At 52.3% G+C, this 24715-nt stretch overlaps 1 protein-coding gene across 1 annotated transcript in view; it reads right to left on the reverse strand.

Annotated features, from left to right (window-relative positions):
• The window catches only part of FAM53B (family with sequence similarity 53 member B), an 87510-nt gene extending 72683 nt beyond the window's left edge, over positions 1-14827 (reverse strand). The window contains exons 1-2 of the mRNA XM_054503281.2: positions 14690-14827; positions 4222-4276 (exon numbers count right to left, since the gene is read on the reverse strand). Of these exons, the coding sequence (XP_054359256.1) occupies positions 4222-4276; positions 14690-14767 (133 nt within the window). The 5' untranslated portion in view covers positions 14768-14827. The remainder of the gene's footprint in view (positions 1-4221; positions 4277-14689) is intronic.
• Positions 14828-24715: the final 9888 nt, after the last annotated feature.

Here is a 24715-nt window from a genome sequence, read left to right on the forward strand (position 1 = left end):
CTGGCTCCCTCGCCCAGCCGGCTGACCAGTGGGTGGGCCGCACCACGGAGCTGCCACCTGACCCATGTTTCCTGTGTCGAGAGCACAAGAACCAGTCATATAAATGGCTCTTTCCCAGAGAAGCTTTGTAGAAGAAATTCCATTTCAGCAAAGAAGGTGGGCTGGGGATGCTCTGGAAGACGAGAAAGGAAGCCAAGAGTCAAAACAGCCTCCGCTGGCAGGAGCCCTGTGGTGGGGGCTGAGCTGGCACCCTAATAAGGGGCACTGAGCCCTGGTGCAGGGCTGGCTGGGCAGCACTCAGCTCTACCCTCTCTGCTTCTCCCATCCACGCTTCACACTGGCTTTGTTCTCTCTTCCATACTGAGAAGCACAAAACCACTTCTCTGTATCAAGTTCCTAAACTGGGGTAGGGGACAAGAGTGGGGAGGGGCCCAGTATCCAGCTTGCAATCACAGGGCGTGAAGTGCTTTTAATAAAAATAAATAAATAAATAAATAAATAAATAAAAAGCATAGGCCAGGCGCAGTGGCTCATGCCTGTAATCCCAGCACTTTGGGAGGCTGAGGCGGGTGGATCACCTGAGGTCAAGAGTTCAAGACCAGCCTGACCAACATGGTGAAACCCCATCTCTACTAAAAATACAAAAATTAGCCGGGCATGGTGGCAGACGCCTGTAATTCCAGCTACTCGGGAGGCTGACACAGAAGAATCGCTTGAACCCAGGAGGCGAAGGTTGCCCTGAGACAAGACTGCGCTACTGCACTCCAGCCTAGGAGACAGAGCGATACTCCATCTCAAAAAAAAAAAAAAAAAAAAAAGGCATTGTTGTGAACACTCAATTTATATTAGTTATGTGTTTTATCTAAGTGGGTGCAGAGGAGGCTGAGCTACTTGAAAGGGTGGCATTTTAAAAAGTGACCAGGGTGCTGTGCTCCTTGCTCTGCTGCACTTGCCCAGATTTGCTGCAGAACATTTGTGAAACTTGAACTCATACTGGCTCCCAGCGAGGACCCTGGCATGGGGGCTCAGGAGGAAAAAATCCTGAGTCACAGGGCCAACTGTCCCCAGCTCTCATGGGAGAATTCCACTGATCAGCACCAGAACATGAGTCCTTTATCTTCAGGAGACAGGCTGGGGGTTGGTGATTATGATAATTTGGTGTTTTATCTTCGCACAGCATTGCCCAGCGCTGGAAGGGCCCAAAACCCTCTTGAAAAGTCCAGCCGGCCCCTCGGAGTATTCTCTTCCCCACTGTTGAAAAGCAGGCACACCGGGCGCGGTGGCTCACGCCTATAATCCCAGGACTTTGTGAGGCTGAGGCAGGCGGATCACGAGGTCGGGAGATCAAGACCATCCTGGCCAACATGGTGAAACCCCGTCTCTACTAAAAATACAAAAATTAGCTGGGCGTGGTGGCACACGCTTGTAATCCCAGCTATTTAGGAGGCTGAGGCAGGAGAATTGCTCAAACCCGGGAGGCGGACGTTGCAGTGGGCCAAAATCACACCACTGCACTCCAGCCTGGAGACAGTGAGACTCTGTCTCAAAAAAAAAAAAAAAAAAGAAAAGCAGGCACACCTCAGATGAAATCTCGCTGCCTGGGTGGGGTGCACTCCCAGTTCATGGAGCACACGGAGGACTGGAGAGGTAACCTGAGCTTCCACTAGACAGAGTGCACGGGGTAAGGCTCCTGACTGCTGACCCCCTACTCTAGCAAGCGCAGGAAAGGGATAGAGGTGGGAGGGAGGATGTGTGCTAGTGTGTGGCCGTCTCCTTAAATCCCCACAACTTGCAAGCTGAGGAAACCTAGCCGGGAAGACGGGGTGGTATCCCCACAGCTCAAGGGCCTCCACATCTCACGAGAGTTGGCCTAAGCAGCACGGAATTCACTGTTCGTTGATCTTTCTCCTCCACCAGACAGAAAGCTCCCTGAGAGAAAGGGCAGGGTCTGATTCACTCTATCCCTCACCAGGTGCCTGACACACAGCAGGTGCTCAAGTCGTATCTATGACAGCAAGCCACTGAAAATGAAAACAAACTGCAGTCAGTGATGCACAGCCATGCAGGTCAGGGTTTTCCTGAATCAGAGAGGGGCCGAGCAACAGAAAGATGAGACCCATGGAGAGAGAGCAGCAGAGGAGAACAAGGGGACTCCACAGACCTCCCACCAGTACAACGGCTCCCCGCTTCTCCCTCTGCTGCCTGGCAGTGCCCTGGCACTGTCCCACAGAGCAGAAGGAAGACAGGACCCTGCTGAAGAGGAGAAGAGCCTGGGACGGAGGCACTGGGACCCAGCCAGCACTTCCTAAAGAGCCACTCTGTAAACAGGAGTCTGCAGACACAGCGTAGTGCCTCCTGGAAACCACGGCCTCCCCGGTAGAAAGCAGGTTGCTGGGCTCTGCAGCCTCCGATAGACTCTCCTGGGCCATCTGGGCTTTTTCCCACACACCTCCCGTCTCCGGGGCCTCTGCCTTGGTCTCTGGGCCTCAAGACCTGGCCCTACAAGGGCGACTCTCTCTGTCATCACAAACCCACCAGACTTCCACCTTATTATAACTTACATAGTGCAAAGACTAGAAATCCTTGAAATAAAGACCAACATCTCCACAACCCAGTTTACTGGTCTGGCCCGGTTGACAGCTAAAGCCTAGGCAGGGTTGAGGGGCTGGGCATGCCGGGGTCTCTTTCTTTCCCAGCATGACGCAGGAAGGAAGCTCAAAGGTGAGGTTGTCCCAGGAAGCAGGCGATGAGGTAGGCTTCTGAGCTATGTGTCTGGGGCCCTGAGGGTTTGCTGAAAGCTGTAAACTACCGGGGAGGTATTCAGTCCTGTGGGGATGGGCCTCCGAAGTATGTCACACGGAAGACCAGGGCCAGCTGATCTCCCTGTCTCCATCTTCTTCAGTGGCAGCATCAAGAGCACCATCAGGTGTCCCAGAGCCATGGCATGTGGTTGAGAAGAAAACAACCTCCCTTCGTCACCCACCTGAGTCCAACTCCGCCTACTGAGGGACTTTGCAGAGGGCCACCTCACTAGACCTCAGTTCTCCTGTATGTGAGTGAAGCCACTGGCAGAGCCAGCGGGGCCTGGCATGTAAGGAGCCTGGCACAGTGCTCAATCTGACACATCACCTCATCTATGGCAACTGTATCTGAAGAAGAAAAACAAAACACCACACGTGGAGGGAAGACGGAGAAGGAAAGGCAAGGGAGACTCTGACGTCTGACCAAAGTAACCTTTGAATCTGAAAGCCCACAGTCATCATCCATCATCCAAGAGTGGTTTCTGAGCCCACACAGACGTTACAGAAACTCATCCGGCAAGACGTCCCCAAAGGTGGGCAAGGACAGCCACAGAGAGACGCTGAGAGGTCAAACAATGCCCAATCATCTGAAGCATTAAGAAATCAATATAATCAATGGTCATCTTTTTTGCCCCCTATAAAAATCAGTAATTCACACTTGCACAGAAACAGAGGATCAAGGCAACCTTCTCTGCAAGGCATGTCAGCAAAATGAATCAAGAGCCTTCAAAATGTCCCTGCCCTCCAGCCTGTCTATTCCACTCCTGGAAAATATCCTAGCAAATCATCTCAAAGGCAGACAAAGAGTTAGGCACTTACATAGTCACTGTTCATCACAACAGCAAATAAAACAGCCCCTTGACCCAACAGCCTAGATGTAGTTACATCACTAAAGACATTCTGATACATTTACCACACAATGCGGTACTGTAGACCATTAAAATGCATGGCATGTACAATTTTAATGCTGTGGGAAGATGATGGTAACTACTCCAAGTGAAAAAAGCAAACTAATATAGTTTTACATAATTATATGTTCATCGTGGAGTGGGCTATATAAAAAATGCTAAGAACATAAAGATACACAAAAATATCAACAGTAACTCTCCCTGGGCATTGGGGCTACGAGAGATTTTTATTGCATACTTTACACTATTGCGCATTTTCTGAATGAAAAAAATCAACATGAATTACTTTAATCATCAGACAGAAATTCTCAATGTTGGAGTTGTAAACCACACACCAGTGCCTGTCCCTTCACTCAGGCACCGTAGGGGACCAAAATAGTTAAAACACACAGAAGAGTCCCGCTCTTTTTGAACTTGTGTCCAGAAAGTGCTTTGAGCGTCTCACCTGGAGGACTCAGACCCTGGCTGGAAGGACTAGGAGGACAGCTTCCAGGACGGCCTTGAGTACTTACCCATAATTCCACAAGAGAAAAGTGTAGGTCCTTGACTCATCTTCTTTGGCGTGTGCTGAAAACAACCAGAAAAGCTATTCACTCTTCAAATCATAGGAAGCATGTTTGCACTGACTCTCTACTGATCCCTTCTAAAGTCACAATAAAAGGGTGACTGTCCTTTGCCAATGTCAGATCAGGGAAAGGAGGAAAAGGTATTCAAAGAGAAAACATCTGCACAAAATTAGGCCCAGATTTTTTGTCCCAAGTCTCTAGTGAGTTATGGAGTCCATCGAGTTAATGGGCTTTGAAAACACACAGAAAGCCCCATGACTTCTGACACGAGGGGATTTTTCCACATAAGTGATGTGGAGGCGGCCCAGGGGCAGGATGGATGGTAAACAGTGGAACAAGCTTCCCTGAGCTGGGCTGAGAAGAGACCAAGAGAGGAGGGGACCTCCCTGGGGACACGAAGAACCTCAAGTAGGGAGCAGAGGGCCCCAGGTCTGACTCCGAGACCCCTCCCTTCCAGATCCAGGGAGAACAGCTCTCCCGCTCTGGTGAGAAGCATGGGGAGAGCTCGGAAGGGCTGGCCTCTGCTCTGCAGACTGTTTTGTGGCTACATCGAGGCCCCCTGAGGCATTTTCTCTGAACTGAAACAGAAACTCAAGGGTTATATTTGGTCTCAACATAACAGCTATGGCTTTTGAACTCCTTGGCCCTGTATTTCCACAATGGTTTCCCTTTCCACTGTAAACATTCTACATCTTCCCTGATGCCCCCCGCCTACCCTCAACTGAACGCTATGGCCACTGGGCAGAAAATAGGCCAACGAGGCCTAGAAGAACCCCAAATCCAGGGCACTTGCTCCATGGCTACACAGTAAGCTGGGTGTGGAATATTCTGGGGGTTCCTCATGCTAGGTGATACCTAAGTCAAGAGGCTTGCTCGGTCCTCTCATGAGCAGAGACTACCCAGCCAGAGCCCCAGGAAGCAGCTCTGCCTCAAGTGCTTCAAGGCTCCCTCACTCACTCGCCCACTCGCTCAGTGGACATGGGCTGGTGATTCTTTCTAGGCGGGCTGTGCTGGGGGTTGATCATGCAATGATGAAAGGAATTCTCAGCCCCAGAGAAATGAGCCTGTCACAGAAGGCTCTAACTTCTGAAAGAAACCCCCAACACTCCCCATCAAAATGACACAAACAGACAAGACTTCCAGGCTGGTAAGTGGACAAGGGCCCAGGTTTTGGCTCTTTAAGGCCTGGCAGGAGGATGGGGCTGACTAGGAACTCCTGGCCCATCCAGGTAAGAAGGTGGCAAGCACCTGGCACCAGCTCCCTCACCTCATCCCCATCCACCCAATCCAGGGACCTCTGCACAAGGTCAACACTGTGTTCATCCCACAGGGTTACTAACAGTCCATCCTGACTAACCTGGGGACACAGAGGTGAAGGAGGGCTCACACTTCATGGAAGACAGTCACAGACAAACCACAGGGAGATCGGGGCTGGAGGGGATGTCCAGGGCAAGTGTGCTGGGATGAGGTTGGAGGTCGGGGCGGCCTCCTGGGGGGGATGCCTAGACTGCTGCTGAGGACCACAGGAGCTTCTAGGGCGGAAGGGGAATGGGGCAGTCCTCCTACAGGTTGCCCTCCTCAGTTTAAAATGATCTAACAGTATCATCAGGCTCGGTCACCCTCCTGGATTCCACAGTGATGTAACCATCCCCTCTACCGCCATCTGTGGAAATATCTGGGAAGAATTCAAAATGGCTGCACCTGCTTACTCCCATCCCCCAACACAATCCCAGCTGAGAGGTGCAGCTGAGACCACACCGAAGTCATCCAATGGCAAGTGGATGACAAGTGCATGAGAGCCCTGCTGCTGGGGCTGCACTGCCTGCACAGCCGAGAGCTCAGCCTGTGGACGCCAGGCAGGCGCCCAGCTCCCAGGCTCATAGAGGGAAGTCAGGCCACGGTCTTCCTTGCCAAGGAAGGCGGCTCCCAGCACTAAGGGAACACCTGGGCACAAGGAAATCACCCCCTGGGGAACCCCGGCCCCCAGCCCGTGCCTGCCAGGTAGGAGAAGGCAACCCAGGCTGGGAGGCCAGAGAGGCCACACCAGGATGGGGGCTGGGGAGAGCAGAATTGAGCAGGAACACTGGAGCACCCCGTGTGCTTCACTGGCATGCATGCAGGAGGGCTTGGGGCTTTCCACACCAAAGCAGGAAGCCACATAGTGAGCTGCCCCCTGCCTGGCCAGCAGAACAGTGCTTGCTGGCCGCCTCTCACCAAGCTGGCATGTTCTAGACCAAAGGGGACCTCAGGGCCCTCCTGACCCAGGTCTTCACAAGGAACGTTGCCAGGGATGCTGAGGTCTGTCTGCCTACTGAGGCAGCACTGGGCCAGCACACAGAGCACCCTAGGCACTCGTTCATACATTCACTCGACTTGCTCATTCATTCATTCAATGAGGACTTATCAGCATCTGCAGCAGGTCCCCAGAGTGGCCTGCCATTTCTAACCTGGAAAACAGACTCCTCACCACTCCACCATTGGCCCTGATCCCAGCCACTGCCAGCCCCAGTGAACGCCCCTCCTAACCGCTCTTACAGCCTGTACCCTCAGCCCCCATTCCCCACCCTCCACCCAGAACCCAGAGCCATCTTCTTAAAGCAGAGATCAGACCACGTCATTCTGTTCCAACAACTTCCCACCACAACCAGAATCAAATCCTGGCCACTACCTCTCCTCCACAGCCTACAGGGCCCCATATGAGCCAACCTGAGTACCCCCAACCTTGCTCTGGCCCTCCCCTCCTCACTCACACCACCCAGTGGGGCCAGGCCAGTCACTACCATCTCAGGGGCTTTGTGCCGGGATCTTCAAGCAGCAGGCTCTGCACTGTTCCTGCCCCGTGGCCTCCTCACTGGCCCTGCCGGACCATCCTGGCTGAAGCGGTGCTTCCCACCTGCTTTTCTCTCTCCCATCGCCTCATTTAATGAACATGGCAGGTATTGGAACATCTGTTCCTGTACTGATTCTCTGCTCCATGGGAACGGAAGCTTCTTGAGAAAGGAGGGCTGTCTCGGTTCCAACATCCCAGCCAACAGCAGGCACCATGGCTACAGCCACCTGTCAGCGCCAGCCTGCCCCACTCCTGCAGCCACACACCCAGTGGATGTCAGGCAATGGAAATGGATTTTCACTGGGCAGAAGTCACTATCTCCCAAAATCGCTGGCCTCACGCAAAGTCAAACCTCAGTGGGGAAGGGCTGAGAGGCCAGCCTGAGTGTCAGAGCCGCCCCACAGGCTGGCCTGGCCTCCTCATGCCAGTCTCCAACACTCTACCTAAGGGTTCCCATGAACCAGCAATGGTGCACACTATGATTTTCTAACTCGAAGGAACGACTTCTCCATTTCCCCACCCCAGGCGAGCCACTGCTTGCTCCTCATTGAACAGATGAAACTGAGCAGCCCAGTGGTGCGGCCCCCTTCTTCTGTCAGCAGCACCCCAATTTTGAATTGGGATACCTTCATCCTCACTGGATCATGTCTTAGTGGGACTGTCAACCAAGGTGCCTCCACCTCCCCTGGCCCCAGGCTAGGCCCAGAACTCAGGCCTGGCTGACCAGACACTGGTTCCATGGCTGACTCCCGAACCACAGAGCTGGGGCTGATCCGCCCCAGCAGGGAGGCCCTCAGCTTGCCCGTGAGGACCTGCTTCTAAAGTCCTCCCAGCTGCTCCCACCCTGCCCTTTCTGAGGCCCGACCAGCCCCCTCCTCTCCAGCCCTGCGAGCTCGCCCTGTGCTTCAGGGAGTTCTCTTTTAGGGTGAGTTAGCTGGAGATGGCCTCTGGCACTGACAAAGGAGGAACCCTGACTGATTTCGTGCTTGACCTCGAGACCAGATCAGGGCCCATCTTGCTTTCTGAGCCCCATCCGTGAGGCTAAGCCAGTGGCAGCCAGGCCAGAACGTCATGTACTGACAGCTTTCCAGGGTGCCAGGCCCCAGTGTACCCTGGTCCAACTCCACATGGGCAAACCAGCAGAGTTCCTGCTTGACTCTAGGTTGGCCAGGGCCTTTTTTTCCCCAGGCTACCCCATATATGCTAACATTCCCACTGGTATTTACCATTCCTACACACACAGCCTTTCCAACACTTTGAACCTCCTGCACCCACAGTGGGAAGAATGAGCCAATCATGGTGTGGAGGCCCCACCAGGCCCTGAGGGAACCCCTTGGCCCTCTGAGGTTTCACAAGACACTCAGTGTCTGCACTCAGCGAGCACCCGAGCCCTAGCTGAGGTCTGCAGTGAAATAAGACCAGAGCACACTTCCCCTTTGTGTTTCTCCCACTGTGAAGCCTCTGTTCCCGAGCCCACCCCGGGGCAGGGCCTCATCTCTGTGAGACTCCTCAGATCACGAGAGAAGGTTTTTGGAATTAGATCCTCGTAGGAAAGGCAAAAGCTGGAAATCAAATGGAGGCTGCAGGGCCATCTGTCTGACTAAAGAAAGCAGCCCTGGCTTAAATAAAGACACAATTAAGGCTCCAAATGAGGAACCAGCCCTGCAGAAAATGCCAGGCCACAACCACGGTTCTTCGTAACTTTCCTCTGCACATTATCCACTAAAGCAATCAAGTCACCTTTTCCATCTCCTGTGGCTCTGTTACAGGGAGCCACAGAGCAACAGGTGGAGGCTCGCACTCATGCCCTGCGGGGGAACAAGTGGAGCACCCACACTTCCGAAATGCAACCCCGCGAGACCGCGGCAGTCGAAAGCAAAAAGGAGATCCAGGCCTGAGACAAGAAAGAGAAGCTGAGGAGGGAACAGCACCTTTGTGTGAAGACTCTCAAAGATGCTGATAGAGATACTGTGGCCCTGACTCCTGAGGCTCCAGGATTAGCCAAAGCATGGGCGGGCCCCTTGGTATCTCTGCCTGCCCAGGGTGAAAGGCATCAGGCTGCCCTGGACCCTGTGCACTCCCGCATTCTAACTTCAGGCCAGCCTGGGGCCTGCCAGAGATCCTGGCTGGGGCTGTTGAGCTCAAAGTGCCAACTTAGCATGGCCCAAAGTATGAAGAACCCCAGTGCCCACGCAACGGGGTGCAAGGCCTGACATGGCCACTAACTCCTCAGATAAGAAAAGTCATTTAGCCTTGGCATCCTAATCTGACAAGTACAGAAGGAAGTGCTTGTTCTAGCTACCAGATCAGCCCCTCCAAAGGACAAGTATTGGTTGTTACGTGGAAAGTCAGGCAGCCTGGAGCTGCATACTGCCCTCTGCCCAGGAGCAGCCAGCCGTCAGCTCCCTTTGGTCTTCAGCCTTAAGGGAGGATAGGCTGCATAAAGAAGAGCCGGCCTGGCCAAGGGAGGTGGTCACTCTGGAAACAAAAGAACAGGCCCTTGGCCTGAGTGTGGGCGTGCGGGAAGGAGCTGAGGGAGCACAGTGCTCCAAGGTCAAACGTCTGGGCTGCCTTCCAGGGGAGCAGCTAATGTTAGAACACTGGAAGGAAGAGCCCACTCGCCAGAGGAAGGCACCGGGCAGAGTGGGGGAAAGGGGAACTGGACCCAGCCATGGCTGCCGGCAGTGCAAGCGAAGCCAGGGCCATGGGCACAGCTGAGCCTCAGGGCCATCTCTCCCCAGGCAGGTGGGCCCTGTGCTGGGAAAGGCAAAATGCTGAGCACTGGTCAGTCCTTTTTTTCCTTTTTTCCCACATCTTTCTTTGAGGGAAAGACAGTTGTTTCACCAGCATTTAGTTTTTTAAAACAGGGGACAGAGAACCATGGCATGAACCCCTAAGAAGGCTGGGAGGGAGACCGAGTCCTCGCACCCCTCAACAGGCCTCAGAGTTGGCCACGAGCTCCTCCACCAGTGCCACATGACACCCAGGGTTGCGAGGACCCTGGTGACTTTCCCTTGCACGTTGAGACTTTCCCGCTCTGTGACTGAGGCCTGACTCTGGGGACCCAGGGTGAGCTGCGCCTCTGGGGCCTGCTCCCATAATTCCAAAGTGGCCTGTGCTGATACCAGTCCCGGCCTCCCCCACAGTCATGCTTTCCTTTTAAATCTTAAACCTCCACTTGTTATCTTCTTAGTCTGATTAGAAAACAAAAGAAAAATTATTTTCCATCGTTCCTGTTGTTATCTTGATGGTATTTACACGGGGATGATGTTACCAGTTTAGGAAGCTAAAGCAAAACCCCGTCAACTTCCTCTGAACCTTTGCTGGCTGTTCAAAGCAAATGCTAACATCAGCTTATCTCACATTCTGTCCCGTGGATGTCATCACTAGACTAAGATTATTTTCGGTATTTCTTCAGTTATTTACATCGTGTGTCTCTCCCCAAGGCCTGGAGGGGCTCCAAGGCGATCACAGCCTCTGGAACAGGGCCCATGCGAGAAGGTGCTGGGGGAAGCAGACAAGGGCCTGGACTTGAAATCTGTGACCGGGGCAGCCCCTCCCTGGGCTCTCTGAGCCACAGTTTCCTGTCTGTATAATGGGGTAGAAATGGGTGCACCCCTGCCCCTCAGCAGGTGGCATGAGGCTCAAGGACAGGGAGGAGGTACCTGGACCTCTGGGCATACAGTTTGGATGTTCATCCCCTCCAAATCTCATGTTGAAATGTAACCCCCAATGCTGGAGGCGGGGCCTGGTGGGGGTGTTTGGGTCATGGGCGCGGATCCCTCATGAATGGCCTGGTGGCCTCCTCATGGTGAACAGGGAGTCCTCGCTCTTCTAGTTCATGTGAGGGCTGGTAGTTTAACAGGTCTGGCACCTCCTCCCTTCCCTCTTGCTCCCTCTCTCACCTTTTGACACACTTATTCTCCCCTCACCTTCTGCCATGACTGGAAGCTTCGTGAGGCCTTACTAGAAACAGATGCAGGTGCCATACTTCTTTTTTTTTTTTGGAGACAGAGTCTCACTCTGTCGCCCAGGCTGGAATGCAGTAGTGGCGCGATATCGGCTCACTGCAAGCTCTGCCTCCCAGGTTCAAGCCATTCTCCTGCCTCAGCCTCCTAAGTAGCTGGGACTACAGGCGCCCGCCCACCACCACACTCAGCTAATTTTTTGTATTTTTAGCAGAGACGGGGTTTCACCATGTTAGCCAGGATGGTCTTGATCTCCTGACCTCGTGATCCGCCCCCTTTGGCCTCCCAAAGTGCTGGGATTACAGGTGTGAGCCACCGTGCCTGGCTGGTGCCATACTTCTTATACAGCCTGCAGAACCATAAGCCAAGTAAACCTCTTTTCTTTATAAATTACCCAGCCTCAGGTATTCCTTATAGCAACATGATATGAACTAACACACTTCCCAAGACCCTCAGTGTAGCCGCACCCCCAACACCTTCCTGCTGGCCCACGCTATAGGGCAGGCGGCACTGAGCCGGACCGGGCTGGGCCAGGCACTGACGCCCAGTCAATGTGTTCTGGGCGCATCAGCAAACTGAGCAATGAGAAAGCCCTCTCAACAGGGCTGCTCCCCACAACGGACCTCTCATCTGGAGCCCAGGGGAGAGAAGAGGAGGAGGAAGACCACAGATGGACCCACAGCACCGCACACTGGGTGGTTCTGGGCCCGGACAGGCCAGTAACAAAAAGCAGCAGAAAGAAGGATACTTTCCAACAAAGCAAGGGAGAGTTCGGGAAGAAAGCACAGATTCTAATGTGTGTGGCCACAAGAGAACACATGGTAGAATCCTTTCCAGCAAAGCCGCCTGCTCTCCCCTGACTGCTTTCCCTTTCTGAGATGAGTTTTCCTTCCCTGGCTAGGGCTGGGAGGCCGTGCTCCTCCTGCCAGGGGCTCAGGGCACACCTCTTGGAAGAGCAGCTCAGCTGATCTTGGGCCCACATGTCCTGGAACCAACTCTGAAGCCAACACCAGGCAGTCCCACCCTGAGAAGGGACCAAGCACAGAGGCGGCCACTGCAGCCAACAGCATAGCTGGATCCAGGTAGGGCTCCTCCCTCGGGACCTCCAGATGGCTCCTCACCCTTGAGGTCCCTTCTTTTTGGTCAGAGCTACTCTAGTCACACCCACTCAGTCGTGAACTGGAGCAGCAGCCAGAAAGAGAGTAAGACAATGGTGAATGAGAAGAGGCCAGGCAACAGGAACCTGCAAGCTCATCCATCCACAAACATCCACTGAGCACCTGCCACGCGCTGGGCCCCGTGCATTCAGCAACAAGCAAGAGAGACATCTCCTGCCTTCACAAAGCTCCCATTCTAGTATAAGGACTCGGTCAAGATCCACAGGGACATGTTTAAAAGTGCTGAGTGCCCAAGAGGGAAAAAGATAGGAAAAGAGGAGAGAAAGTGTGGTGGGGGTAAGGGGTGGGCGCTGGCACTGGGACTGAACTGTAGGTTGAGTGGCCAGAGAAGGAAGGAGGGAGGGAGCGTGTCCTACTCTGGGCAGAGAGCCAAGGAAAAAGTGCAAAGGCCTGAGGCAGGCTCACGCTTGGCATGTTGGAACAGGGAGGCCAGTGGGGACCAAGCAGAGGGGACAGAGTGGCAGAGATGAGGTCAGAGCAGTCACATGGACAAGAATATATGGGGCCATGTATATCCTAGTAAGGGCTGGGTGTTTGCTAAGCATTCAGTGTAAAGCCAGTGGAAGCTTCTACACACAGAAGGACAGCTCTGACTGGGATTCTCTCTGGCTGCTGGGTGGAGAACAGGTTAAAAAGAGCCAGAGGCAGGCGACCAGTTACCACAAGAATCCTTGCGAGAGAACAGCAGGTGGAACCAGGGTGGTGGCAGTGGGGCTGGTGAGAAGAAATCACATTACACAGCAAATGTGAACTGGAAAGGACGGGGTGGTGGCAGAAGAGCTGAATGGTCACAGCAGCTCTACTCCTTGCTGCAGTGACCAAGTCTGCCATCGAGCAAACACACCTCAGGTGCCTGCTGTCTGCCCTGCCCCCAGTAGTGCTGGGGACATGGTGAGGAGCAAAGCTGAGTCCCTGTCCTTGCAGCTGGGGGTGACACCCATGGAGTGCTCACAGGCTGAGGCCCATGAGCAGAGTGGCACCAGTGTCACACCTGGTAAGGGCTGAAGAGATCTGACTGAGGGAGGGCCACCAAGACTGGCATCCAGACACCAGGCAGCGGGCAGAGGCCTGAATGCAGGCCCAGGAAGTGGGGCTGGAGAGGCAGGAGGGAAGGGAGAGGCGGAGCCAGTGAGGCAGTTACTGCCTGCTTCAGGTTGCAGCTGCCTCATTTGTAAAACGAGGAGGCTGGACCCAACGGTTTCTAAGCCACTTCTTCTCACCCTTCAAGTCCAAATCAAGTATCCCTGCTCTGCAAGGCTTTCCCTGGCGTGCTACAACCAGGCTGGCCCTGCTCCTCTACACACCCTGGCCTTCCCGTGGGCTTCAGCTGCGAGTTCTTGTTCATGGGATCCTCAAGTGTCACTGTATTCACAGCTCTCCAGACACCCTCCCTCTAGACCAGGAGCTTCTCAAGGGTGAGGAGTACAGGGCCTGGCTCCGGCTCATCCTGTTCCCCGAAATCCTCCAGCCTGGTGCCCAACACACGGAAGGCGCTCTGTGAGGCCTGAGGAAAGAATACAGATCTCGGTGGCTTTCCCAAGCTCCTGCCACAGCCAGAGACCTAGGTCTATCTGCTCAAGGTCTGGTTTCACCGGCATGAGCTAGGGGAAGGGGCCCACCAAGGAGGCTTAGCGTGGGTCCTTGAGAAGAGATGTGAAGGGTGCCAGGAGGGGTCCTGGGCGAGGTGACCCTGGGCAGTTGGCCCCTTCCTGATCACGGAAGCTGCAGAGAGTTCCGAGGACTTGCCCATCTCCACAAGACTGCTTATGACTGAGTGTGGCTTCTCGCTCCCTCCGCAGGGGAGCAGCCTGCACTCACATCTGAGGAACTGGGCTTGGAAGGACAGGTCTGCTGACAGGGTTCAGCTATTGGAGGTTGTTTGGCTCGCAGTGTAAGAAGGCCGAGTTAGCTACCTCTCTGCGTTAGTCCACCACATGGTCCAGGGCGGTCCAGGGTGAACCACCTTTGGCAGAGGGTGGCTGTTGCCATAGCTCACCACACCTTCTTTCCCCATCGTCTCCCACTCTTGACGTTCCTGAGGCAGCACCACCCTTCAGAGGGATAGGCTTATCTGGGCCCCCATTCAGGGCACCACCCCCCTCTGGAAACCACCCCCTCTTAACGGGTGGAGACAGAAGGAATGTCAATCCTGGCTTGGCAGGCGGCAGAACCACACTTGCTGTTATTTACCAGGGGATGGCCTCCCCTCCTCATTCACCAGATGACCTCAAATCTGAGCTGAGTTCCTTCCTTCCAGCAAGTTCTCAGTCAAGCTCTGCTCCTGTGCCCTGTCGCACCAGCCCGGGACGCCTCACAGAGCTTTGCTCTTGGGGGCTCTGGACTCGATTTGCTAAGCCTAGGTGCTCAGTCCACAGCCCTGTCTGTACATCAGGCCTCAGAAATGGTCATGGAAAGCAGGAAGCCTGCCAGGTCCTCACCAGTTCAGGGCTGAAGGTCCCGCATGCAATGGAGTCAGCTCCCCGGGTGCTGAGGCTTTCACTTAGGACCATCACCATGATAAGGGCCTCAGGCGCTGGGCTCCATCCCAGGGTGGGTATGAGCCATCTTCACTTGGGCAGACTTGGGGTGAGTACCTCCTGGGGAATTGATGTCAGCAGAAACAGCTCCCCATTGGCCACTCACCCTTGGGGTGGGGCCCTTCCGGGAAATGGCCAAGTGTGGTCAACTCCCTGGAAAGACAAAAGAAAAGCAAAAAGATTCAGGACTAAGAAAGACCAGGGCCCTGAGAGTCACCCCTCCCACAGTACTGGAAATCCCAGGGGATTGGAACCACCTCTCTGCTAAAGGAGATGCACTCTGGGAGAGTCACCAAGGCCCAGAGTTACCTTCTCAGAGCCCCCCACACCCCTGCCATGCCAGCCTTGGGCTGCCTCACTTGTAAAATGGCCTGGTGGGTAGAACAACAAATTGGGGTCCAGCCGCATGATACCTTCAAGATCTATCTCAGGGTCTGGGTGGCTAACAATCTGCTGTCCCTGCAGCATACTCAAGTCATGTGATATCTTACCACTGAGCTGGCTCTACAGGCAGCTTCAGCACACACCAGGATGCATTAAAGTAAGCCAAGGGTCAGAACATGCCTCATCCCCGCATCCAACACCAAAGGGGTCGGCCCTCAGGCAGCCAACTGGCAGCAGGGGACCAGCAGTCAGCATGCTGGCTCCCTTCTCCACCCAGTTATGAACAGAAGCTACTGGAACAATCAGGAGGGTCCATTTAAAAAGGCATACGTTTGGCCAGGCATGGTGGCTCATGCCTGTAATCCCAGCACTTTGGGAGGCTGAGGCAGGTGGATCACCTGAGGTCAGGAGTTCGAGACCAGCCTGGTCAACATGGTGAAACCCCAGCTCTACTAAAAATACAAAAAAAAACTAGCTGGGCATGGTGGCGTGCACCTATAATTGCAGCTACATGTGAGGCTGAGGCAGGAGAATCGCCTGAACCTGGGAGGCAGAGGTTGCAGTGAGCCAAGATCGCACCGCTGCACTCCAGGTTGCGCAACAAGAGTGAAACTCCGTCCCCACCCCCCACCCCCCAAAAAAGGCATACATTTCTGGTCCTTGGAAGTGCCACATTTCAACATCAACATCTTTGCAACACTGGGGGCCTTCACAGCTTTGTCATCTTCCCCAGAATGAACTAAACTAAGTGAGCTTCCAGCAGTGATGGGACCCACTCAGCATCACCATTCTGCACAGCCTATCCGCAGCCCCTCTCCAATAACCCACCATCGTTTCCCACCAAACAAATGAAGAAAGAGTGCGGCCTTCAGTTCAGGTTTGAAAAATCCCTCCTTACAAACTCATGTCTCTGATTCTATTTCCCCATGTGGCTAAACCTTCAAAGAAAGTCACACAGATACAAGGAACCTGAAGATCACCATCAAAAAGTAAAAAATAATCACGATAATAGTATTAAACAGAAAAGCAGCTCCTAATCTGTAATCAAAAACAAACTGCTCAACACAGGAAAATGTTTTAGAATCTGCTGCTCTGTGTAAAAATTAATTGCACCCTGGTATTTACTTGCTGTCCAGATTGTAAATCATATTTTCCTGTTTACTTCAATTAGACTTTACAGTGGGTGTTATTGAAATTGCTCAATTACAGGCCAGCTGGCAAGCACAGGAAAATTACCTTCTACTGTTCTTCGAAAACAAGGTTCATCCAAAGTGCAAAAGCAGGGAAGGGGAGGAGGGAAATCAATACATGTTCAGGAAGGGAGCCCCGGGGAGCCTGAAGATTCCCAGGTCGCATTGAGAGACCTGATGCACAGGTTCAATACCACATCAATCTAGAAGTGACACGTTCTGACCAAGTGTGATCCGTTCAAGGAAAGAATTTCAGACCACTCCTGCAAGTTCTGGCCAGGCAGCTGAGCCAGAAATGCCTGTCAGCCCCCACTGCAGGCTTAGCTCAGGAGCAGGCCAAAGAGGTGCTCCTGGACTCGCCTTTCAAAGGGGTCTTTTGTGCCTCCTCAGTGGTGGAAGCCTAATGGCAGCCGTCATGTTTCTGTGTGTGAGCCCCAATCCAGCTCTACAGCAGCCAGCCGTCGGCACAAGGCCTGGGAGGTGAGCTGCCTGTTCCCTCCTCCCCCATTTCCAGCCTCTCTAGGAAGCCAGGTGGGCTCAGTAGCTACAGAGGCTCAGGTCCTGACTCAAGCACAACTGAGTTGGAATCCCAGCTCTTGAAATACATTGTTTGAGTGGCCTTTGCCAAGTTACTGTCCAAGCCTCAGTTTCCCTCTCTGTACAACAGGGAAAACAGTGCTTGCCTCACAAGGTTACTGTATCTGATGAAAACAGAGCCCAAGTCCTTTGCCCGGTGTCTCGCTCATCCGGGCGAGTGCTCAACCAACAGCAGCTACTGCTAGCAGTTTCATGGGGGAGGCTCGGAGTCCAGATCCTCCTCTCGGCAATAGACGCCCAAGCGGCCATCCTCTCAAATGTGTTTAAAGGGAAACAAACTAAATTCCATCAACAAGGGCCTGGCTATATGATTGCCCATCCCTCTGGTGAAGTAGGAGGCGGCCAGTAAGAATGAAACTGTGGAAGTCTGTCGCCATGGGAACACATCAGCCCATCCAGACACAGCTCTGCATGAAGCAGGAAGCCAGAACGAGGCAAAGATGGGGCGCCCCAGCTCTCTCTAGCTCCATCCCCAGCAAAGTCCCGACAAGGGGCCAGGGCTCAGAGAGGCAGCAGAAGCACCAAAAGCGCCTGGGTAACTGGGTGGTCAGCACACGTGGCAGGCATGGAAAGGAGAAGGCAGGTATAGCACAATCCCTGCCCTGGGGGGTCTCACAGAGAGTGCAGTGACCCAGCCAACACATTTCAGAGGCAGGCAGAAAGGGGGACGTTCATCGGAGGTAGGCCTTAAAGTGACTCCTTTGCACTGTAAAAGCCCAAGAGTGGGGACAACCTAGATGCCTACAAACAGGGCGAACTGGTTAAATAAATTACGGTGTTGTTACATACGGGAATACCATGTGGCCTTCAAAAATATTTTAATGAGCCAGCTCAAACTGTACAGATATGAAACAAACTCCAAGAAATCCTATAAAGTGACAAAGGCAAGAAGAGCAAGTCCACTAGCCTGAGTGACAGAGTGAGTCTCCGCCTCAAAAAAAGAAAAAAAAAAAAAGGAGTCCAGCATGGTCCCACACAGTGGTTGCCTGGAGAAGGGAATGACGGTTCCGGAGAGGAACCACGTCCAACCCTATGTGAGGTTTGAATATTCCATCCCACACCCGCCCATGGTACTTTTGGTTCTTAAAAAACAGGCAAGATTTCATCAGGAAGGGCAGGGCACCCAAGCAGAGGGAAGGGTGTAAGCAAGGGGTGGCCGCCGGGCCGGACTTGGAGTATGGGAACGGTGAGCACGCTGGTGGCTGGCACACAGGGCATGCAGAGGGCACAGTAGCAGGATGGGAGCTAGAGAGAGACTCAAACCAGACCCAGGGCTCTGAATGCCACATTCAATGGAGACCTTATCATTGCAGCTGCGGAGGCTCCTGAAGGAGGTTAGAAGCTGGAGTTGGCTGCTTTGATCTGTTGGGAGAGCAATTTTTTCTGAACCCTTTCCAACACCTACCACAATCCCTCACATACCCTAACAGCTCAATACACATTTCCGGAATCGAGCTAAATTGCAGCGACATCTGAAATGATCTGGGCACGTTCTCCGAATTTGTGAGGTGAATCCAGACCAGCAGAGCCCAGCACGATCTGGAATTTCCTGGGATTCCTATGACCTGTGGGCCCTGGCCCGGCCAACTTCACTGGGGAATGCCAGGACCAGGCCAGAGACTTCGAGCCCAGTCTGCAAACAGGGTCAGGGTCTTCTCAAAGAGAAACCAGGGGCATGGCCAAGAAAAAGACAATAACTGGGTGATCCCACAGGGCGCAAGGTGGAAGCCTCGCAAAGCCCTCCCAGAGGCCACCTCTGGGGCACAGACCCTGCCATGGTCTAGTGGGTTTTCTCTTAACCTATATCAAGAATCACTTCTATCTACTGAACACCTACGAGGTACCAGGCGCTTTACACACATTAGCCACAAGCCAGATTGAATTATCCCCATTTTACAGCCATATACAGCAACTCACCCAGGGTCCGGGTTCAAAGCTGGGATTTGAACCCTGGTGGGCCAGCATTCAGGACTGCACTTCCCACCAGTGCCTCGCCTCTCCATCCCCCAAAAAACCCCTTCAAATGCCCATTCAAACAACTACCAGCAAGAGTTCTCCTTAGCATTTATTCCAGAGAGATTAAGATTTACATTCACACACAAATGTTTGTAACAGCCCTTTATTCATAACAGCCAAAACCAGGAAATACTCCAGAGACCCTTCGCTGGGTGAACAATTAGACAAAATGTGGCAGGGCACAGCCACACTGTGGAATACTACTCGGCAATAAGAAGGAACCAACCAGAGACACACGCCGCAACCTGGATGAGCCTCCAGAGACTCATGCAGAGTGAAAGAGCCAGTCCCCAAAGGCTCACTATTCTAGGAGTCCATTTATATCCCTTTCTTAAAATGACAAAATTATAGAATTAGCGAAGAGATGAATGGCTGTCAGGGGTTGGGGATGGGGCGTGGGAGCAGGAGGGAAATGGGCGTGGCTATGAAAAGGCAGCGGGACGGATCCTTGGAGACAGACATGTTCTGTGCCTTGACTGTATCCGTGACAATTTTCTGCTTGTGATGCTGCATTAGTTTGGTAGGATTTACCATTAGGGGACAGTGAGTAAGGGGTATGCGAGATTTCTCTGTATTATTTCCTGTAACTGCATGAGTGTAAATGATCTCAAAAAAAAAATTTAAAGAAATCCCAATCTATGCATTTATCAAAATTCATAGAACTAACCACCAAAAGACTATTACGCTATATATAAATTTTTAAAACCTTTTTTTAAAGCCCACTGATTATACCAGGGAGACCGTGTGATTATACCAGGGAGGGGGAGTGGGGAGGAACGTGTGTGCGCTGTGGAATTTGGCAGCCCTGGCCTTCGCCATGAAATCACTCGACTTCAGTTTCCTCATCTTTAAAATGGGGGTGAGGCTGGTCACAGTGGCTCACACCAGTGATCCCAGCATGTGAGAGGTTGAGGCAAAAGGACTGCTTGAGACCAGGAGTTCAAGACCAGCCTAGGCAACACAGCAAGACTCCACCTCTACAAAAAATAAAAACTAAAACAAAAATAGCCAGGTGTGGGAGTGTATGCCTGCAGTCCCAGCTACTCAGAAGTCTGAGGCAAGATCGCTTGAGCCCAGGAGTTTGAAGTTGCAAATGAGCTATGATCATGCTACTGCACTCCAGCCTGGTGACAGAGGGAGACCTTGTATCAAAAGAAATAATTAAGCTGGGTGCAGTGGGTCATGCCTGTAATCCCAGCACTATGGGAGGCTGACGTCAGTGGATCACTTGAAGTCAGGAGTTCAAGACCAGCCTGGCCAACATGGTGAAATCCCCAACTCTACTAAAAATACAAAAATTAGCTTGGCGTGGTGGTGCATGCCTGTGATCCCAGCTACTCAGGAGGCTGAGGCGCAGGAAACACTTGAACCTGGGAGACAGAGGCTGCAGTGAGCAAGATTACACCACTGTACCCCAGCCTGGGCCACAGAGCAATACCCTGTCTCAAAAAATAATTATTATTATTAATTAATTAAACACAATGAGGATAATACCTTTGCCCTGGGGCTGCTGTTAAGATTTAAATAAGAAAACACATATAAAAAATCTCGGCACAGAGAAGGCCAGGCATTGGTGTCCATTCCCCTTTGCACAAGTAGCAATCGTGGGCCGCAATCTCATCGGGCACCATCCTTGCATCTCAGCTGCAGTTTTCCTTGCCCTGTATTTAAGTCTTGTATTGTCACTTCCCAGTCCCCACATTCACCTCCCACCTCTCTCCCGTGACTCCCTGGGCAGTGCTCATGATAGTGGGCCCCCAGCCTGCCTCCATACACAGCTAGGGCTACCCAATATCTGCCAAAGGAGGGCTAGGTGAGGGTCTCCCCTTGGCTGGCACCCCAACCTGATCATGGAGACACAGTGCTCTCTGACTCAACCCCAGGAGCCCCTACTCAATGACTCATCTTCACCAGGACTTCCACTGAAAAGAGCAAAAGGCAAGGTCAGACTTTCCACTGATCCGTGTTTATGCTCCCTGGGTACAGACTCGGTGGCAGAGGGCCCCTGCCCACCTCCCAAGTCCTTACCCCAAGAGTGCATCTGCCCAAGAACAGCCCCAAACTCGCCAGCATTGTGCCCAAAGCAAGGCCTATGGGTGGGAGGGCACACACACAGGTGGCTGCTGCCATGGTCAGCAAGACACCCCATGCCCAGAGCCCATCTCCACCCCCATGTGCCCCACACAGCCACACTTCCAGCCACACCCCTCCACCCTCACCTCCATTCCCATCTCCCTGGGCATCCACCAGAGGCTGGGTCCTTCTCAGCTAATCCTCTCACATTCCTATGAACAGGCATTATGGTTGGTAGTATGCACATTTTCCAGATGGGAAGACTGAGGCTCCAAGAAAAGAAATCAAGTCATTTGCCCAATATCCTACAGCTAGCAGGGGCAAGACCAGGATTCAAATCCAGGCCTTCCTCCCCAGGCCACTCTGTCTCTGACACCGCAGAAACAGGGGGAACAGCTTTGCTCTCACACAAGTCCTTGCTAACATGAAATTTTCTTGCTTTTGTTCTACAGTCTTCAATGTGTCTTCATTTGTTTGCAACCGCTGAACACAGCTATCAGATATCACTGTGGCCTGGGACTCTCAGCTTCCAGCAAGTGGGAGCCCCACCTGGCTCATCCACTTCAAGAGGATTGCATGCTAATGAATTAATACACACAAGAAAGTGCTGCAAACTCTACAATCCTATATAAATCTTAAGAAGATTAGAAGTTTACCAAATGCTCTGTAATGCATTTTGAAGGGCTATCCCTTAAAAGAAACTGACCACACTAGAAATCAAGACAAGCTTTTACAAGCTTTTCCTTCTAGTGTCTTTATTTAGCCTGTACTTACTACTTGCACACGTTAGTTTCACAGTTAATTTTACCGCCTTAAAAACAAGACTCAGATCAAAACCTAAACATGAGAACTTAGCCACTGACAGTGATTTTCCTGGTGGCTCGCGGAAGTCATTGCTCTCAGAGCTTCCATTTCCCCCTCCCATTAAGCAAAGGAAATGGGAGGGGAAGACAGCAATTCCGCAAGGTCTTTGTGCACTTTGAAACTTTCATAGCTTCAGTTGTTGGTGTGACAAAAGCAATCCGTAGGCAGAATCTAGAAGCAAGTATACGAACATTTCGGGAAGGGTGTTGCTTAGTGGGTCATGTTGTCTCCTGCCAAATTCTGTGACAACCCACAAGTGCGAGAAGGGTTCCGAGGGGAGCAGAATGCTGCATGCAGTCAAGCTTCATATCTGCCAAGACAAAGGGATTTAATTTGCTTGGGAACACTTCTGCTTGCTGATTTTATATACTAAGTCATCTTAAAAGTTGAAAGCTGCCTAAGAACTTTATCCAGGGCCTCTACTTTCCCAGACCAAGTTGATACTGGAAAGAGAGTCTGGTGTTTCACAGAGTTCAGGACCCACGAATGTGCAGCTTCTATACTATAGTGAACATTTCAACAACTCCCGCAGCCAGGGTTCCCATGTCTTCAGGTCCTACTGAGAAACAACTAACAATCCTGCCAGCACCACCCTCAACATACAGAAAAAAAGAGGCAAAGAAAACCTCCTGCCAGGCGCGGTGGCTCACTCCGGTAATCCCAGCACTTTGGGAGGCCAAGGCAGGCGGATCACAAGGTCAGGAGATCGAGACCATCCTGGCTAACACGGTGAAACCCCGTCTCTACTAAAAATACAAAAAATTAGCCAGGCATGGTGGCGCGTGCCTGTAGTCCCAGCTACTCAGGAGGCTGAGGCAGGAGAATGGCGGGAACCCGGGAGGCAGAGTTTGCAGTGAGCCAAGATCGCACCACTGCACTCCAGCCTGGGTGACAGAGCGAGACTCCATCTCAAAAAAAAAAAAAAAAAGAAAACCTCTTTCGTCAGTACTTTGCTAGTGCAGAAGTAACAGGTGACACAGAGCCTACCTTTTAACACAGCATGAGGAAAGTATTAGCCATAGCAACAGTGCCAGCCCCTGTGCTTACTGCAACCTCAGAGTATCCCTATCAGAGGGTACTACTGTTATCCCATTTTACAGAGGGGGAATGTGAGGCCCAGGCCCAGGGTCACCTAGTTGTGAACAAGGCACAAAGACTCAACCCACATCTACTGAACTCCAAAGTCTTTGTCTTAACCCCTGGACCCCACTACTCCAGGACCTGTAAGTTTCATTGTTAATTATCCTTTAAGTACTTGATTTGTCAGCTAAATGATCAAATGCCAAAGCAGACACTAATTTTGCAATACACACACTCTCTAATACAGTCCATCCTGAGGTGTCCCAGCCAAACATCAACCTTCTGGAACTGATGTTGAAACATGGTATTAGGGGTTCCATTGTAGGCAGGAAAAATGGGCAGATGATGAGTATCTTGGAGAGGGTAGAAGTGGGACAGGAAGCCATCACTTTCCCTCCTTAACTGCATGGATGTGCAGACACGGTGGGTAACCTGCAGAGGGTGAAGTGTCTCCCAGGAAGCTGAGGGTGCTCCTGGGCCTGCAGGGAGTCACAATGGCTTCTTGCAACCCCAGCTGGAACCTGTATCCATCTGTCCCTATCTACCCAGGTCCTATACCTCCTGCCTATGCCTCCCCCACTGCCACCCTGCCCTTCTCTCAAAGTTCATTTCCAGGTTGTTTGTGGGGAGTCCCCCCCGACGTGTGCAGCCTAGGTGTGGCCCTCCCTCAGTCATCCTGTGGCCTCAGCACAGAGCCTGCCCACGGCAGCAACCAGACTGATGTCTATCTGCTAAGTCAGTATCACAGCAAGAGCACTGAACTTGAGTCCACACTCAGCCCAGCTCAGTCCCAGAGGAGCTGCAGGGCCCTGGCTGAGCTCTGTAACTTTGCTCAGCTTTCTGCCTTTGTAACATGTAAGACGTTACCCTTGTGCTGCCCACCTCAGCTATAAGTTAAGGAGGTAACGCCCTGTAGGTGGGGGCACTACAAAAATATCCCTAGAAACACTGAAATCCTTAGGTAGGCACAATTCCTAGCAGGGCATAGGCCCTTATTAAATGCTCATAAATTGGATAAAAGTATCTCGTCTTCACAGCTACAGCATAAGCTTCTAGGGGCCAAGAATATGTTTTTGAGTCCTCCAAGCACCTTGCTCCTGCAACTGGGCTGGTGGACATTCAGCAGGGCGAGTAAGAGTGGCTGGCTGCAGGCATGAAGCACCTGCTGTCCTTAGACAGAGAGGGCATACTCACCCCTCCCTCATCCCTCCCTCCACAGGAAGGTGTGTCCTCGGAGGTGCTTTCTTCAGTAACTGGGGCTAAAACATATTCCCTGATCTAGTCCTTCAGGTAATCAAAGGCCACCAAAGGCCACACTTGGGGAAGGACTGGGAGTCACACTACACAGCTTGAAAGAGACTTGACCTGGGCCCCTGGCTGAACAAAGTAGCCCAGGCTCCCCTATGTGTCTCCTTAATGGAAGGGGGAAAAACAAAACAAGACAAAACAAAACAGTAAACTGAGCTGCTGAACCAAATCGGAACTCTGTTCTCCTGGACTTTTCAATGTTGTAGGGATTTTCTGCTTTTTAAAGCAAATAACATTTCAAGAGGAGGGGGAGGAATGACATTATTCAGGGACATAAAAGTGCTGAGATCCAAAAAGCCAAAACAAATCTGAACATGGGAATGAGACAGCCCATGTTGTTTCTTGAAACTGAAGCCAACTGCATGCATGACTTGTCAAGAGTTCATTTATCAATGAAAAATAACTGACGGACGAG

The sequence above is a fragment of the Pongo pygmaeus genome, chromosome 8, assembly GCF_028885625.2.
Source record: "Pongo pygmaeus isolate AG05252 chromosome 8, NHGRI_mPonPyg2-v2.0_pri, whole genome shotgun sequence".
Classification (NCBI taxonomy): domain Eukaryota; kingdom Metazoa; phylum Chordata; class Mammalia; order Primates; family Hominidae; genus Pongo; species Pongo pygmaeus.